The following is a 17238-nucleotide window of genomic DNA, read 5'->3' on the forward strand; positions in this document are numbered from 1 at the left end:
TATTAAGTGAAATATCTATAAAATAAAATACTGTTTTACTATAATTTTCATATCTTTTGGACTTCTCCCTATAAGAATAACCTTAGGAGGTTACTACAGAACAAATTCAACCATAGATATATTTTAGGGTAAAGTATATTTTTTATCTCTGAAGTTTGACAAAAGTTTTAAAAATACTCTTAAGTTTTATTTTATTTTAATTTTGTCCCAAAAGTTTTCGATTTGCATCAAATATAACCATGACGGCTAAATTTTCAAAAAATTTAAGACCAATCTAATAATAATGTATGAAAATGATGCTTGATTTGCTTGTGTTGAGGGTTATTCTTATGAAATTGTTGTTGAATTGGTCTTAAATTTTTTGAAAAATTAGCCGCCAAAGGTATATTTGATGCAAATCGAAAACTTTTGGGATAAAATTAAAACAAAATAAAATTTAGGGGTATTTTTAAAACTTTTATCAAATTTCAGGGACAAAAAATATACTTTACCCTATATTTTAAAAAGGAAAAAAAAATAAAACTTAAAAAAAAGAAAGAAAGAAAATGTTGAATTGTTGAATTGAATAAGCCATTCTTGTTTTGGAGCTTGGAGGTTGGAAGGTTGGGGCTACGAAGAAGAGACAAAAGGAATTGAGAAGGAATATTTTTGGAGTTAGCAATCAATGATTAATTAGTCCATTGTGTCTATGAAGGGAAAGATAGAAAACTCAAGTCATAGCACTGTGTAATGTGTATACATCTGGTTTGTTCAACGATACTATCTAACTACTTTTAAATTGTAGCTTAATAATCTTTTTGAAACCACAAGCATCGTGACAAATGATATACTATTCATAAGAAATGGCCTATAGTGTGTCGTTTGTATTCTTATAGTGGTTATTCTAACATTACTTTTATTATATTGTTGCCAATTACAACTACCGAATCATGACATTTGCAACAACTGATAAACTAAAGTCAAAACAAGTATGATTAATCTTCTATGTTACTATTATGCATGATTGCATGCCACCTTCAATTCATATCTTCTTCCACTAATATTAACATCAAATTTTTTTTCTTCCTTAATTTATTGAAGAAGTAAATATTATTTTTATTGGATATAGAATGGCAAGACAAGTAGTAGTAGATATTTAGTTGATAACATAGAAAGCTTTTTCTATTTTTCAACAATTTCTTGGTAGAAATTCAGGTGTAGTTAACTTCACGTGAAGTTGGTAACTGAGAGTTGTTAAATGATTTGATTAATTTGATTAAATTTTCAGTTAACCAGTTATCAACTTCACGTAGGAGTGCACATGGGTCGGGTGAAGCGACACAGACCCGACCCGAAATATACAACGAGTTTATTTATTAGACTTGAACCCGGTCCTACACCCGATGAAACCAATACACTTTCGGGCCACAATTATACCGGGTGAAAACCAAGCTGTTAACATTACATTACGTTGATACCTTCTTGTAAGCTAGCATGTAAAAATATCCAAATTTCCAAGATTCCAACCATTATTTAACATGGTAAAATTCACTTAGAAAAATATAACAAGAACCAACCCTTCTTCAAAATTAAAGTATAACCACAATCAATACTAATATTGTCTAATAATACAAAATATTTAAATCAATACAAATAATACAATATTATGCATTAGTCTAAAGTCTTATGCATTCTAAACATAAAACATTAACTTATAGTCTTATAATGACTAATAACACAAAATATTAAGGTTTACAATACTTAAATTCCATATAAGAATAGTCATGATCTATCACTAATAACACAAAATATTAATTGTGTATAATGACCGGGCCACCGGGCCGACTTCGGGTGACTCGAACTATGGCCCGGACCCGACTCGAAATAATGACCGAATTTATTTTTGAGACCCTTACCCGACCCTAAACCCGATAAAATCACACCAAATTAACCCCTAAAGTATTCGGAACCGGACCAGACCTTCGAATCAGACCGGATCATGTGCATCCTTTTCACGTGAAGTCGATTGCATATTATTATTATTATTATTATTATTATTAGAAATGAAGCTTTCTATTAAGAGGAGGAGTAATCAAAATAAAGTTGGTTAATGACAAAGGATAATGCAATGTGTATGAAATGAAATTGAATGAAACAAACGAAACAAAACGAAATGAAATTGACTGAATCAGAAGAAAGGGAATGAATGCAATGCAGAACCTTGCTCAATCTTCCTCTCTCAATTCATTTCTCTCTCAAGATCGTAACTTTACTCAATTCCCCCAAACCCCACACCAATTCCACGCTCTCTATCTCAAAAGCGGCACCTTGAATCACCCTTCTCTTTCTTCTCGCCTTCTTTCCCTCTACACGGACCCCAAAATCAACGACCTCAAAAGTGCCCTCTCCCTGTTCGACGCATTGCAACAACCCTCTCTGCTTTCGTGGAACTTGATCATCAAGTGCTGCGTTCAGAACCACCGTTCCAATGATGCTGTTGCACTCTTTCGCCGAATGGTTCTACATGGGGTTGTGCCCGATGGGTTCACGCTCCCTTGCGTGATCAAGGGCTGTGCTCGCTTGGTTGCGGTTCACGAGGGAAAACAGGTTCATGGGTTGGGATTGAAAATTGGGTTCGGTTCGGATAAGTTTGTGCAGAGCAGTTTGGTGAGCATGTATGCGAAGTGGGGTGAGATGGGTGTGGCTAGAGACGTGTTTGATCGAATGGAGGACAAGGATTTGGTGTCTTGGAACTCTTTGATTGATGGGTATGCTAGAAATGGTGATGTTGAGTTTGCGATGAAGCTGTTCGATGAAATGCCTGAGAGGGATGAGTTTACTTGGACTGCTTTGGTTGATGGGTTATGCAAATGCGGCGAGGTTGAGACTGCAAGAGAGGTGTTTGATCAAATGCCTAGTAAGAGCTTGATCTCCTGTAATGCTATGATTAATGGGTATATGAAGTGTAGGAAAGTCCATCTGGCTAATCAGTTGTTTAGCCAGATGCCGGTGAGGAGTCTGATAAGCTGGAACTCAATGATAGCAGGTTTCGAGCTCAATGGGCGGTATTTTGAAGCTCTAGAGTTGTTTGATGCACTTTTGAAAGAGGGACTCATGCCCAGCAATGTTACAATACTCAGTGCTCTTTCAGCAGTTTCAAGTTTAGCTGTTCTCAGTAATGGAAGATGGATTCATTCGTTTATGGTTAAACATGGCTTTGAATTAGATGGCGTACTTGGTACATCGCTGATAGCAATGTATTCCAAGTGTGGCAGCATAGAGAGTGCCATGAAAGTTTTTGAAGCAATAGCCAATAAGAAGTTGGGACATTGGACGGCTATAATTGTGGGGTTAGGAATGCATGGCTTAGCTGACCAATCTCTTGAGCTTTTTCAGCGAATGCGCAGAATCGGAATGAAACCACATGATATAACTTTCATTGGAGTGTTGAATGCTTGTAGTCATGCAGGATTGGTTGATGACGGAAGCCGGATTTTTCACATGATGATAGATGATTACAAAATCAAGCCAACAGTTGAGCATTATGGTTGCTATGTTGACATTTTGTGTCGAGCTGGACATCTAGAGCAGGCAAAGATGATTATTGAGAGCATGCCAATGAGGCCGAACAAAGTTATCTGGATGAGTTTGCTCGGCGGTTCTAGGAACCATGGAAATTTGGAAATTGGCGAATATGCAGCTCATAATTTGATCGAGGCAGATCCAGATTTCACTGGGTGTTACACCGTGCTGTCAAACATGTATGCTGCAGCTGGGAAGTGGGATAAGGTTTCACAAGTAAGGGAAATGATGAAGAAAAGAAGAGTATCCAAGGATGTTGGATGCAGCTTCATTGAGCACAGAGGCCAACTTCATAGGTTTATTGTGGGTGATAGATCACATCCGCAATCTGAGGACATATATGCAAAATTGAAGGAGATGAGGGAAAAACTGAAACAAGCTGGTCATGTTCCTGATACAAGCCAGGTTCTACTGAATATTGAAGGGGAGAGAGAAAAGGAATCTGAATTAGAGAACCACAGTGAGAGGTTGGCCATATCATTTGGCCTCATCAATATGGAAGGCACAACTCCTATTCGCATCATAAAAAACCTTAGAGTCTGTAATGATTGCCATGAAGTTACTAAACTCCTGTCTGTAATCTACCATCGCGAAATTGTTGTTAGAGATAATAGCCGCTTCCATCATTTCAAAAATGGATCATGTTCTTGCAATGATTTTTGGTGATTGCATTTCCATTAGCATTATAGTATGTCATGGATTCTTGGGCAGCTTTGAACATATTTGTCTGAGTTGTTTCCCTGTTTCCTTGTCTAGTTGTATATTGAAAACTTGAAATTCATCGGCTTCTTTTCACTTGTTAAAATGCAGATGAACTTCATCTCAACAAATTGGTATAATATCGCACAATCAATGATGATTGTAATTACTAAAAATGATGTAATAAGATGTAAACATTATCCACGCATTTGATCATGGAATGATACCAATGCCAAATATACATCCACCCAAATAAGTGTTAGATATTATGGAAATATTTCTTTCACAATTATATATTAACAGGATCTCTTTCAATTATGTTAATTATATTATAAAAATGAACATATTTAAGTTCTTAAAATATGACATTCTTAAAGATGATATTCTTCCCTTGTCATTTTCTTTGTGTAGAACTGATAGCCATTTAACTATAAAACACAGAAAAGGAAGTTTAATAGCTTAAAACTCTAAATTTAGTCAGGTTTTTGTGTAATTATCACTTTTAGGAGTCCTTGAAAGTTATTCACATATGAGGAGGATGTTATTTGAAAAAGTAGAAACCATGTAAACTAACACATTCCAATCAGTATTACAAAACCATGCATAAGAGCTGACATATCTAATATATCATTGTTCTCATCATACAGATTCTTCTGCTCATAATTACATCAATGTCAATGAGAACTAGCAGAAGATTTCAGCATAACAGACACAAGTTATCCTCATTTATTGTCCAGGGACAAAGTTAGTGGCATAAGCCCAAGCATTGTTGGCAACAGGGTCAGCAACATGGTCAAACAGGTTCTGAATAGGTCCCTTGCCAGTAACAATGGCCTGAACAAAGAAACCAAACATGGAGAACATAGCCAACCGGCCATTCTTGAGTTCCTTCACCTTCAACTCGGCGAATGCTTCGGGGTCATCGGCCAAACCAAGAGGATCAAAGGCACCACCAGGGTAAATTGGGTCTAGTCCTTCACCAAGAGGCCCTCCACCAACTCTGTAGCCTTCAACAAATCCCATGAGCACAACCTGGACAGCCCAGATTGCAAGAATGCTCTGAGCATGGATCAAATTCGGGTTCCCCAAGTAGTCAAGGCCACCCTCTGAGAAGATCTGTGCTCCAGCCTTGAACCAAACAGCCTCACCAAACTTGACACCATTCTTTTCAAGGATTTCTGGGAATGTGCATCCAAGTGCACCAAGCATGGCCCATCTGCTGTGAATCACTTCCAGCTCACGGTTCCTTGCAAAGGTCTCTGGGTCTGCAGATAATCCGGCAGTGTCCCATCCGTAGTCACCGGGGAATTCTCCGGTCAAGTATGAGGGGATTTGGTCGGAGAATGGACCCAAGTACTTGGGACGGTCAGGTCCATACCTTAACAGGGACATCAAAGTTAGATTCTTAAGCAAATTAGCCTGTTAAACAAAATGTTCTATTTCAAAAATCAGCTACTAAATCAGTGTATTTTTTGTGTACTTATACATGTATTATTTTATACATTTTCAATATAAATATTTTTGTGACTATTGAGAAATATTACAACATGAAAAGTTACATGATTACATAATAGATAGGGTAGTTATTTTCTGTTATTTTATCATGCATAGGTATAGATTCACCTCTTGACCCTTATAACAACAACCATATTGTGACTATATCATGAGACAATACACATAACATTGTATATAATATATTATATAAAGTTTTCTGATATGAAACAGAAAAATGTTACAAATATTTTGAATAAAGTAACTAACTAACTAACAAACTAGTGCCAAGTATAATGTTTAATTTGCAAACAAGTTTTAGTTGTTACCAAATGCTTTGAGGGGTACTCTTCACGGTACGACGCATGTTAATGCGGCCTTTGCCGGCGCCACCAATCTTGCGGAGAAGTTCATTTCCTTGCTTCAAGGCAGTTTGGCCGGTGAATGCAGATTGCTGGATGGCAGAGGTGGCCATGGTTATGTTATGATTTTTTTTTTTTGTTTTCTTTTCTTGTTGTTGTGGAGAGTGAAGGTTGAGAGTAGAAAGGTTTATAGAAGGGTGGTGGATGAGGATATGCACAACTCAGCAGCTTCTAATTGGTTGTTGAGTTGCATGTAGATTCCCAAGCTGATATTTTGTGATGGCAATGTGTCTCTCCTTCTGCCACGTGGATGCAAAGATCTTCTTGCTCAGATGTTTTCAAGAGGGTCAATCTAAGCCACACAAATTTGGTGCACCAATTAAAAGCTATGCTTAGTAAAAGGGATTGGATTTGGATTGGGCGAATATTACACTAAAATATTGCCCATCACATCTTTATTTTTTTTATATATTTTTTTAACTGAAAGGAACAAAAAGAGACAGGCTTGTTGTGAACACCTCAGCCTCAAGTCACAAGGTGTTAGATCATCTTTGCTACATTCCAAAATTAGGTTTTTCAGAAGTAAGAATTACAATTTACAAGACCCAAAAGAAAAGAAAAAAAAAATGTTTAATGGCCTTAACAACTTCATTTGCTGAGAATATTTAACTTTAGTTTAGACTTTAGATAGCTATTTTCTTCTTCTTTTTTCCTTTATTTATTTTGTTTTACATGCTGGATGCATCAAAAAGCCAAGGAACACAACTATAAGAGAGTCATCATATACAAAGAAGATTTAACAGAATCAAGATTTTCTACAGAAATTTATTGTACTTGCACATTCACAAATCACAATCACAATCACATGAAGTGTGATGGATGGAATGAATATGAATAATGAATAATACACACAATGGTAGCACCTACAAGGGCGTTATTCTACACATACAAGTGCAGGTTGCATTTTAGAGACTAAATTGCAATCTGCAAATGAATTATTATACACACAAAAAGTGAAAAACTATACACAAAGGTACTACCTAGAACTATAAATTACTGAAGTGGTGTGTTACAATGCTACACATGAACATGTTAAGTTCATCCACTATCTAAGTATCTGTTTCATTTGGTCAGGGAAGAAAAGCAACATCAGAAACGGAAATCCCAAAGGGAGATAAAACCAACGTGACCAATTAAACAATCCAGAGGGAGAAGTACTTGTTTCTGAAGCATTATTGGTGCTAAGAATCACTACTAGATTCTTCAGGATCCATTCAAATGCACATGAAGAGAAACCAACAAGGACACAGATAGCCCAGTGTGGAACATTCAGCCTCATGCAATATGCTAGGCATTTTGCATACTCAATCATCAGCACCTGCACAAGAATGCAAAAAGCTAAAGCCACCAAGAAAAAGTAGCTTTTCAGAACAACTTTGACAACTTGCTTTTTCAACAAATTCATGGTGTTGAGTAGATTGAAGACCTGGCAAAATAGGAATGAGTTGAAGATCATGGTTTTCCTAACTTCTTTCTCTTCATTAGTTCTATGGCCACTGAATTTGAGCATCATCGATACCCAAGTCTGGTACAAAACCTGAACAGCTATGCTCTTCAAGATCTCTCTTGTTATAACTGATTGACTCCTTCTTGATGATTGAATAGCAAGAAGCTTTTCCTCACAACTCAACTCCATTATCATCATTAGGCCACCAAGAAGGCACATTACAAAATTCACCCAAATAAATTGGAATGCTGTTAAGGGTGATTCTCCTGTGGAGATTGTAGTAATCAAGGTTATGAGTGAACCTGATATGCTAAAGGTGAGTTGAAGTTGAATGAACTTCTGAATGTTTCTGTAGTTATTTCTACCAGCCATAACAATTGGTTTCAATGCATTGAAACATCTGATGGTTATTCCAGAACTATCTGTGTCCACTACTGTGCCTAGAGAATCATGGATTATGCCTACATCAGCTACTTGCAGAACTGAACTATGGCTACTTGTCCCTTTTCCAACAAATGCAACCACATGACCCTTTTCTTGAAAGCACTGTACCATGAGAATCTTGTCTTCAAGGCAAAAACTTCCCATTATAAGGGCCAGGTCCACCTTATCCAATCTAGCACTTCCATTCAAATCTTGAAGTACTTTTCCTTCAAGGAAAATGTCATCTACTGTCAATTCAAATCCTAGTTCCTGAGCTATGTCATTCACTACCAGAATTGCATCCTCTGAGACCAGTATGATCTTTAATCCAGCTTCTCTGAGCTCTTCCATTGCTAGTTTTCTGGATTCTTGACATGTTCCTTCGAGACCCATCAATCCTAACAATATCAATTCATCTTGTTCAAGTTCTTGCACCGTAGTTTGTTTATGAGCAAATGCAATTGGCTTCAGACCACTATTTTCCATCTCCTTAATCACTTCTTCAAATTTGATTTTCTGATTCCCTATGGTGTGGCATTCCCCTTTGCTATCATAGTATAGTGAACACATATCCAATACCGTGGATGCATCACCGCTCCAGTGCAAGTGCAGATTTTGATCATTCTCCCCAACATTTTTCAACAAAACTCCACTGCCTTCTTTGTCAGAATCCAGTTTTCTGTGCTTTAGAGTGTCAAATTTTGTTGTAAAATACTCTCTATTCATTCCCGATGTTGTTTCAGCCCATGAAATAAGTGAACTTGATATTGGAGAAAGCTGAAGCTCTGGTGCCACAGATAAAACAACTCCTTGTTGAAGCATACTGAGAACAACTTGATTAACTTCTGATTCCTCAACCTTGCTAATATCTTTCTCCCCCATCCAAACTCTGCTAACCTTCATCAGCTCGGATGTCAATCCACCAGATACATCAATGCAGATGACAGTAACTAGCCCCATTGTTGTACAAGCTGATAAACCATTTATGACTGCATCTTTTCTGGACACTACCTTCTGGTAATAGAGAGAAACTGTAACCATAAGTGGCACTCCATGTTGCACACATAGTACTACAACAGTAACAAGACCTGCTAAGATGGAAATCCTTCCATATGGCCTCAAAAAGGTTCTCTGAAGAACTTCCATCACCAAACCAACTGAGACATTCCCCTTAAGCTCTGGCAAATCACCACTGTCCCCATTCGATTTGCAGATCAGGCGAATAAGCACCACAAGAGCAACGGATACTGAGACCAAAAGAACAAATTTGTCAATGTAACAGATTGGTTTCTCGATTCGCCTCTCCAACAAGCCCTCCCTTTCAACTGTGAATATCATTTTCTCCTTTCTCTTTGACAGTTTCATCATCTTCCTTTCGCTCCAATAGTTTGTTATGGAAGGGAATGCAACAATCAGGATAACAGCAATTACTATGGCAACACCATCATGCCAACCATATTTAGGTCCCTCCTGCTTGAACTCTGTGGCAAAGGACAAACCAGCTGAGCATAACAGCACTGAAATTGCATAATTGTTGCGTTTGAAGCAATTCCACAAACACTTGGTGAAGCTTGTTCCATCATGCCCTGGCAACACCTTATAGTTCCCATTGCCAATAAGGCCCTCCTGTTCATCATACAACCAAACTGTTCACATAACACTACTATAAGAAAAGTAACATCCAAATAGTAATGTATAGATTGATACCTCAGTGTGTTGATCAGAAAGTGGTGAACAAAGAGGGCCATCATGCTCTACTTTCTCCTCTTGATCATCATCAGAGGCAATCTCAATTTCATGGTATGATTTGGATCTAGCAGGAGGCAATGCAGTGTATGGTGTTGATTTCTTGAGATAAATGAGAATTCCAATGTATTTGGTGGTTCTATGCCAAATCTTGATGTACCTGCTGCTAGTTATGAGTAAGCTAGCACCAAGATTATTAATGTTGGCACCAACAACAACATCATCATCACCAGACATGCTTGCAGTTAGTTAGTTGGTAGTTTTGTAAGGTAACTGAGGATCAGAATAGGAACAAGAATGAATGGTTGGTTCCTTGTTCATTTATGGAGAGAAAAGGCTAAATAAAGAGAGCATGAAGAATATCTGAAGAATCTAAGATCCTATCTTTCAATGCACAAACCAAATCATTTTGGTTAGTTGAGTATTGATTACTGAGTAGGAAAACAAGAGAATGGTCCTATATTTATATATAAAAATTAAGTGTATAAATGCTATTTTTTTATTTTTACTTAAAAAGCTTGAAATTGCAATAGAATTTACAAGGTAGACATTAAACTCTACGCATGGGTTTGATTTTTAGTTTTTTTACTAATATTTTATTCGGGCACTTCTAGATAGCTGCCACGTGTCCACCTTTACGCGGGGCGGCTGGAAAAGTACTGCACTCACAATCACAAAATACTACACTAACTGACTTTTGCGGGCAGTGCATTGCCGGCCAGTGGAGTTTGGAAATTTGGCCCAAATTTCCTCATACATGATACATCTTTCCTTTACCTAACTTTTATTATTTCTTCCTCATAATAATTAATATCATGAGACTTGAGCTATATTATGGGTTTACGGCATGCGAAACACTGGAAAGTCGAATTGATAATTCAAAATTAATAAAAGAGCGAGTGAGCAATCCGGGTATGGTGTGGTTTATAAAATTGACTAATTTTGTCCCAATTAAATATTGATGGCTTGATTTTTATTGACATGAAAAACTTAAAATTTTGAGCTAGTTGTTAACTTCTACTTATAGTATAGGAAAGTTATCAGGTGTACCCGAGAATATCCATGTTCTAGTTGTTTTAATCGTTAATTTTAATTAATATATATTATATATATTTTTTATAATTCAAATTAACAGTTAAAATAATTAGAACACTGATGTTCTCGATACACTTGAAACTCTTCCTATATTCATTAGTTAAAAAATGAGCTACAGTATACTACTATACTGTAATGTACTAATGTGTCAGTTTTATCAGTTAGACAGTTACTATATGTGTCTTTGTGATACAACGAAGTCTGTGTAACTGTGTTCTGAAGGGTGTGCCCGTAAGAAAAATAAATTTAAAAAACAACGGCATTAGATCAACCAAAAAAAATGAAAAAGATGTCGCCTAACCCAACCTAATTCAATTAGCGTCGAGCCATTTTCATTATACAATTTTTACATCAAAAAAAAAAAAGCACACGCAACGTTTTGTTCCCGCAAAACAAGTTGTAAGGAGCAGCAATGGTAAGTAGAAATGAAGTAAAAGAAACATTTCTCTTTTAATATTGGCTCACGACTCCTATGAGGACCATTATCGTTATCAGCCATTGTGAATGTGAAATGCAATGTAATGGTTAAAGGGGAACGAAACAAAAGCTGCATTTCACATGTCATGCTACCTACACTAGATTGTAATACACTATTCCATAGGGGAAGGCCCTTCTTCGTATGTGGTATCACCACCTTCCTCACAACCCAACATGATTGCCATTAGCATAAGCTTGCCTGCAACGGGGAAATCCTTGTGTTGCATCAATATTGCTTCAACTGAAGAACTTGTATCCCCAGGAGTCTCCATATTTTCTTGTCTCAAGGGCAATACTTGGTCGAACCCTTCTTCGAAAGTTGCAGCTCCAGGTCCATAACACCTGCTTGAAGCCTGGAACAGTATGGTACTCTTCAAGTTCTGCAGGGTTTCCTCATCACTCCATCCTTCAACTATGTATGAATCATGGAGTTTACTCCAATCATCTTGACTAGCAGCTTTTCTCCAGCAATCTTCCAAAAGCCTTCTGTATACCTTGCGAAATGAGGCACTGGTCCATGCAAACACATCAAAGGCCCACAGCGAGAATTCTCGCCCTTCGCCTTCCAGGCACAACTTAATCAAGTCTTCTGGATGATGCAGCTGGTGTTCAACAAGTTGATTATCTTTAATCGAACGGAATCCTTCCATTACTTGCTCCTGCAGGTCAAGCAAAAGTGTATGAAAAGGACGCTTAAAAGAGTGAGGTGCGGCTTATTTTTGGTGCATAGTGCAATAAGTTCTCATGAAAACACAGAAAATATCAGTTTCGTATCTCAGGAGCCACATATAGGGAAACGTTAAACTACTTTTCAACATTGTTATTCAGACAATTTTGTCACCAAACACATCATTCGGAAATTAATCAAAGCATGCAAAATCATTGCGCAGCCACCTGTTACTTTCCGTTCCTTTTGAACTGAAGAAACTTTAGATTAGCTCCAAATTTTTTTTATCTTCTCAAATTGTGTGTTTACTCTTTAACTTAGCAGCTTAGATCTCATACTTCAGATTTATTCAAACACAACCTTAAAAAGTTATCATGCAAACAGAGAAAGGTGATTTAATTTTATTCACGTGTAATGTTCATGACAAAAGCAACTCAAGAAAATTTTCAGGAATTTCATTTTGAAATTGACAATTGATTTAAAAACCTTATTTCTACCTGTAATTTTAGGATCTTCAAATCAGCCTCAATGCGGTCCACCTTCACTTGAGTACCAGCATCTCTACCAGCTGTTGGACAGGCAAGGGAATTTTACTTATCACAAATATAATTTAGCAGGCATCGTCCAAAAAGTTAAGGCAGTTAGCTTTAAAACAACCATTTAAAACATTAACAGATAGGGAAACAAATAAAAAAAAAAAGAAAAGAAAAGTAGTTCTGAAAAACAAACAAATTCTTTTCCAGTGTTCTAAAAAAGGATTGAATTCCTTTAAAGTGAAAAAGTTGGTAAAGTGAGAATTTAATCACCATTAAATCAAGATAATGGGACTCAAATGATGGAAGTTACAAAATTAATGATGATTAAACCCTCAGTTTCTCCCTTTACCATGTTTCTCATTTTAAAGAATGTTTTTCCCTAAAAAACAGGCTGAATGCATACAAGATATGAGGAAATGAATCACAGACAAAATGGCTAGATGAATGATATGAGTGTGAAAATGTTGCTTAACTTGAACACCTGAGGGTGAACAGTTAATAAGCTCGCAGTTGGAAAATATCTAAGAAAAAGCTACACGGTGGCAATACCTGCAAAGGCAGCTATCTTTGAGAGATATAAAAGATTCTTTCTGTCACTTAGTTTTAGATTCAACTTCAAATACTCTTGTTCTCCTTCTTCAGCAACTGAGGTAGATTGAACATTTTGTGCTAGAGCCAATTCATGAAGTGTTTCTGAAGCAGACGAATATTGATGAAGGAACAAATCATGAAGCCAAAGAAGATCTGAATGCTCTTTTAAGAAAACAGACAGTTCCTCTGGAAATTCTTCACCAAGCCTCAAGAGCTCAGAGAATTGTCTGCTTTCATGAAGTTTCTTAAAGACATAGTAACTAAAACCCCCATCAGGACCCAAGCTCTCATGCTGCAAACCACAGAAACATTATTGGGGGAGGATGAGGTTAAAATAACATCAATACTAATCAAGAATGTCCTTCCAATAAAACTGGAAACACGTTACATATAAACCTTTGGTTGCTACAATACAATCATCATCATTGGAAATGTCTGGGGAAAAAAACAAACAAAGGATAAAATCGTACTCATACCATAATATTTCTCAGCAATTCTGAATCATTTACATCACAGCATATTGTCCACATAACTTTGTAGCATCCATGACGTTTAGCAATTGATAGCAGATGTGACATAATCTTCAAAATTGCATCTCCAGTCATCCCTTCGGATCCTTCAATTGAATCCTGGGAACGTAACCAAGTGAACAATATACTCGTATTCCAAGCAAGAATTGCAAGGTAAGCAAAAGAGTACTAACCTTATAGGTAGCCTCAAATTCTTTAACCTGTTGATAAAGAGATTCAAGAAGTGCATCCCGCCTCTCCCAATATTCATTTAATAGACCTTTATGTTCTTCTCCACACTCAATTTTAGCTGTAACAGCACCTGAATATGCCTCAAGTAGCACTTCAGCTAGAGCTTCTAAATGACTATACAAATCTAATTTTGATGATTTATCAAGTCCAGATATTTCACTTAACAACCGAAGCAGAACAGAAGCACCACTCCAAATACCCTTACGTACAACAGGTTGACAATACCAAGGTGTTAAACCTTCAGGAGGTGGATACCATAGATGATTCTCATTCTTATAGTTTAAGCATGTCGTAATTATGGTAACACATGCATTTGAGAGTTCACATGCCCTCTGAAACTGGATTTCAAACGGGTGTTCTGGTCTTATAACATATTCTATTTCTGCATCTAAGCAGTAAAAGAAATCTTCAAGATCTGAAACCTTACTGTAGAATACTTCAGCATTATCTCTATCCATCAGAAGGACAGTATTACGCCGAGCTCTCTCACCAACCAATTGTATCAGGTCCCAAAGAGCACCTGACATCTGTATATCCGAACTAGAACCCAAGGAGTTAACACTAGCTGAACGATTCTGGCTAATCATATTTTGCAGTTCCCTAAGCTGAATCATTGCAGATAGCTTTTCACCATGTTCCAATATAATTTGCAATGCGTGTCCTGGCAAAATAATATATATAAAATTTAGTCATGACATGTTCACCTGTTGTTCAATATGTACTGTTTTTATTCCATTTTGCTAAACCTAAAACAAGTTATTTTACCACCTAACACATTTAATCAGTTTTTGAAAAAAAAGGGAAAAAAAAAAGCTGGGAAAGGGAAGGAACTTTTGATCATACTCTGTCTAGAACACAGCTCCTCATGGCACTTGGATAATGCAAGAAACTGAAGGAACTTTTGATGTTTCTGCTGCTTTTCCAAGAGTTGGGTGGAAACAACTGCCATAGCCAAAATCTCAGCTCCTCTGGTTGTTGTCCAGTGTTTAGCTAAGGTGTCAATGATTGATTTGCTAGTCCGCACAAAAACATTTGTTTCTCCATCCCTTTGAAATGAACCAGAAGTTTCCAGCTTTTCAAGTGCCCTGTCAACCTGCCCAGATGATAAAAAATCATTGAAAAGAAGATTTAGTAAAGCTTCTGATTCTTCATCTTGTGCAGTTCGACGTGCAACCCCACTTAAAACAGCCCTCTGTCTGTCTCCAGTACCCCATGCTTCAGAGCTAGCCCTTCTGGGAGCAAAATTACCTGCAACTGTAAGATTTCTTATCTCTTCTTGGGCAGATCTTTCATTTGAACTTCCTTTCCGTGATAGACTCCGCTCAGGTGGTTCTACTCCACCAAGTATGACAGCCTTCTCTGGTATTGCCCATATTCCTGCTTTCTCTGTTAATACAACCCAGGCACCTTCTTCATAATCATCTGCAGAAGGAAGAACTGAGGCATCTAGTACCTTTCCAGCATCATAGGGTAAATCAAATTTGTAGAGGCGAGTTAAGTTTCTATGATAATGGGAAACTGTTGCTGTTCCATCCCCAGATATTACGACCGTAGACCCCGAAGGCTTGCCTCCAACTCTAAGCCTCATGGAAAACAAGAAATCTTCATCTTCATATCTAGCTTTTGGGATTATCACCTCCATTGGGGACTTTTTCTCCAAAATCCTGTCATTTGTAGTCTCAGAATCCAACCCAGATTTATATTGCAGGGTTAGAATAGAATACTGCATGTAGCTTGAACTGCTAATCCGATCATTACATAAGGTTACAACAAGAATGGTGATCACTTTTCCATGATCATCCACCTGCACATCAAGAGGCCAGATTTTCTTTTGACCAGCAAGATCTTTCTTAATGCCAACTTCAGCATCTGTTCCAACAATTTCCTGGGACCAAAGCTTTGAAACATGCATATCAGAACTGAGTTCTACCTTAAAACACTGTATCTCATGGTCTGTCAATAGGAAGAATTGCCGATTTGATTCCTTAGGAGAATGATGTGGAAAACGCCACGTCAATGACCTTGGATACCATTTGTTGCTCACATTTTGACCTGATTCACCTCCATGCTGAGGTGAACGCGTAACATTTTCATATACTTTCCTTCGACGAATGCCATCTGGACCACAGTGAAACTGCCAAAGCTCACCATTTGAGCTACATGCAAGAGCAACACACACAAACTTACAACCAGGAACCACAGAAGCAATCAAAGAGTTGAAAGTGTGCAATCCATTCAAGCTACCACCCACCTTACTTTGTCGCCGCTGCTTGCCAAAGGAACTTCTCCTATCAGGAGTCAAAACAGTCTCCAACTCATCAGATGATGCAACGCTAATGACTGGCTTGTGTGATTCAGAATATATATCAGGCCAGTAAATAACAGCCCGAGTTTTCCAATTACACATAATAACAGCAGCAGAACTGCAATGCTTAGGAACTTTATTCATCCCCTTAGACGTGTCATCACAATTAACAACACAAAGCAACCAGCTCCCAGCATCACTTTTGCCAGTGTCGCTGTCCTCCAAAACTTTCGAGGGAATCTCAAGAACAACACATCTCATCCCCGATGCCGGCGACAAGTAACTCCAAATGAAGACCCTATTCCCACAAGTAATCCAAGCAAGGGATGTGTCTTTGTCGATCCCACCAGACCCTAAACCTTCAACTGCAGCACAAGTCACAGAACACCTCAAACATCAAATCTTCAGATTTTTTTTTTCTCTTTGAATCTGAACAAATCATTAGAGATACCAATACCACACAAGAAAAAACAAACACTAATGCAATAAATTAAAAGAAATTCGAAATCCGCTGTCACCAGAAACTCGTTTGTGAAGCAAGGTAGCTTGCTCATCGCGAACCAATTGAGGAAACTCCGCAACGAAAACCGGCTTAATTGGATCTGTGTCATCACCTTTTCCACTTCTATCAACTTGAGGAACCCTAAACAAACAAACAAAAAATGGAGAAGCAGAACGCGATTTTAGCTGAAAATGAGCGTTAGAAGGTAAAATGAAATGAAGGTGAGAGAAGGTTACCTGGCGAGGACGGATAAACGAGGAGCCCAGGGAGCGGGAGTGCCGGTAGAAGGGCGGTTAGGGACGGCGTTTTCGTTGAAGATGAAGGAGCTTCTTTGTCGAGACTGAGGTGTTGCCGGAGAATGGAAGAGGTTGGCGGCGGCGGCGGCAGCACCACCACCGTGATCTCGGAGTGGAGTAGCATTGGTGTTCTTTTTTTTGGGTGCTGAGGAAAACATTCGTTAAGGATGCGCCACGTGTTAGGGTTTATGAGCGGAGTGGGAGGTTTAGGCTTACTTC

The 17238-nt window shown here is 37.8% G+C and overlaps 4 protein-coding genes across 5 annotated transcripts; 1 reads left to right on the forward strand and 3 right to left on the reverse strand.

The window, feature by feature from the left end:
* LOC107608696 (pentatricopeptide repeat-containing protein At1g08070, chloroplastic-like) lies at nt 2049-4340 on the forward strand. Its single transcript, XM_016310402.2, has one exon. It carries the CDS (start codon nt 2182-2184, stop codon nt 4225-4227), a length of 2046 nt encoding a protein of 681 aa, XP_016165888.1. The 5' UTR covers nt 2049-2181; the 3' UTR covers nt 4228-4340.
* Nucleotides 4861-6350, reverse strand: LOC107608697 (chlorophyll a-b binding protein 215, chloroplastic). Its single transcript, XM_016310403.2, has 2 exons — nt 6081-6350; nt 4861-5638 (listed from the first exon to the last, which is right to left on the reverse strand). The coding sequence occupies exons 1-2, from the start codon at nt 6224-6226 to the stop codon at nt 4987-4989; spliced, it is 798 nt and encodes a 265-aa protein (XP_016165889.1). The 5' UTR covers nt 6227-6350; the 3' UTR covers nt 4861-4986.
* LOC107608695 (putative calcium-transporting ATPase 13, plasma membrane-type) lies at nt 6597-10255 on the reverse strand. 2 transcript variants are annotated; one of them, XM_021106839.1, is made up of 3 exons: nt 9751-10255; nt 7600-9669; nt 6597-7491 (listed from the first exon to the last, which is right to left on the reverse strand). In XM_021106839.1, exons 1-3 carry the CDS (start codon nt 10024-10026, stop codon nt 7219-7221), a joined length of 2619 nt encoding a protein of 872 aa, XP_020962498.1. In that variant the 5' UTR covers nt 10027-10255; the 3' UTR covers nt 6597-7218. The 2 variants fall into 2 exon arrangements, with proteins under 2 accessions (XP_020962498.1, XP_016165887.1); XM_016310401.2 differs by having other exon boundaries at nt 6597-9669; nt 9751-10254.
* LOC107608965 (nuclear pore complex protein NUP133) lies at nt 11151-17232 on the reverse strand. Its single transcript, XM_016310758.2, has 8 exons — nt 16960-17232; nt 16740-16864; nt 14760-16586; nt 13859-14577; nt 13632-13784; nt 13114-13447; nt 12526-12596; nt 11151-12020 (listed from the first exon to the last, which is right to left on the reverse strand). The coding sequence occupies exons 1-8, from the start codon at nt 17175-17177 to the stop codon at nt 11475-11477; spliced, it is 3993 nt and encodes a 1330-aa protein (XP_016166244.1). The 5' UTR covers nt 17178-17232; the 3' UTR covers nt 11151-11474.

Source organism: Arachis ipaensis, chromosome B07, assembly GCF_000816755.2.
Source record: "Arachis ipaensis cultivar K30076 chromosome B07, Araip1.1, whole genome shotgun sequence".
In the NCBI taxonomy this organism is placed as follows: domain Eukaryota; kingdom Viridiplantae; phylum Streptophyta; class Magnoliopsida; order Fabales; family Fabaceae; genus Arachis; species Arachis ipaensis.

Excerpts from the sequence above, each read along its gene's own strand:
- LOC107608696 (XM_016310402.2), top strand. The coding sequence starts at position 2,182 with ATGAATGCAATGCAGAACCTTGCTCAATCTTCCTCTCTCAATTCATTT.
- LOC107608697 (XM_016310403.2), bottom strand. The coding sequence starts at position 6,226 with ATGGCCACCTCTGCCATCCAGCAATCTGCATTCACCGGCCAAACTGCC. Across the intron at positions 5,639-6,080 it reads AGTACCCCTCAAAGCATTTG|GTATGGACCTGACCGTCCCA; the intron begins GTAACAACTAAA and ends GTCCCTGTTAAG.
- LOC107608695 (XM_016310401.2), bottom strand. The coding sequence starts at position 10,026 with ATGTCTGGTGATGATGATGTTGTTGTTGGTGCCAACATTAATAATCTT. Across the intron at positions 9,670-9,750 it reads TTTCTGATCAACACACTGAG|GAGGGCCTTATTGGCAATGG; the intron begins GTATCAATCTAT and ends TATGATGAACAG.
- LOC107608965 (XM_016310758.2), bottom strand. The coding sequence starts at position 17,177 with ATGTTTTCCTCAGCACCCAAAAAAAAGAACACCAATGCTACTCCACTC. Across the intron at positions 14,578-14,759 it reads GGAGCTGTGTTCTAGACAGA|GACACGCATTGCAAATTATA; the intron begins GTATGATCAAAA and ends TTATTTTGCCAG. Across the intron at positions 13,785-13,858 it reads AATTTGAGGCTACCTATAAG|GATTCAATTGAAGGATCCGA; the intron begins GTTAGTACTCTT and ends TTACGTTCCCAG.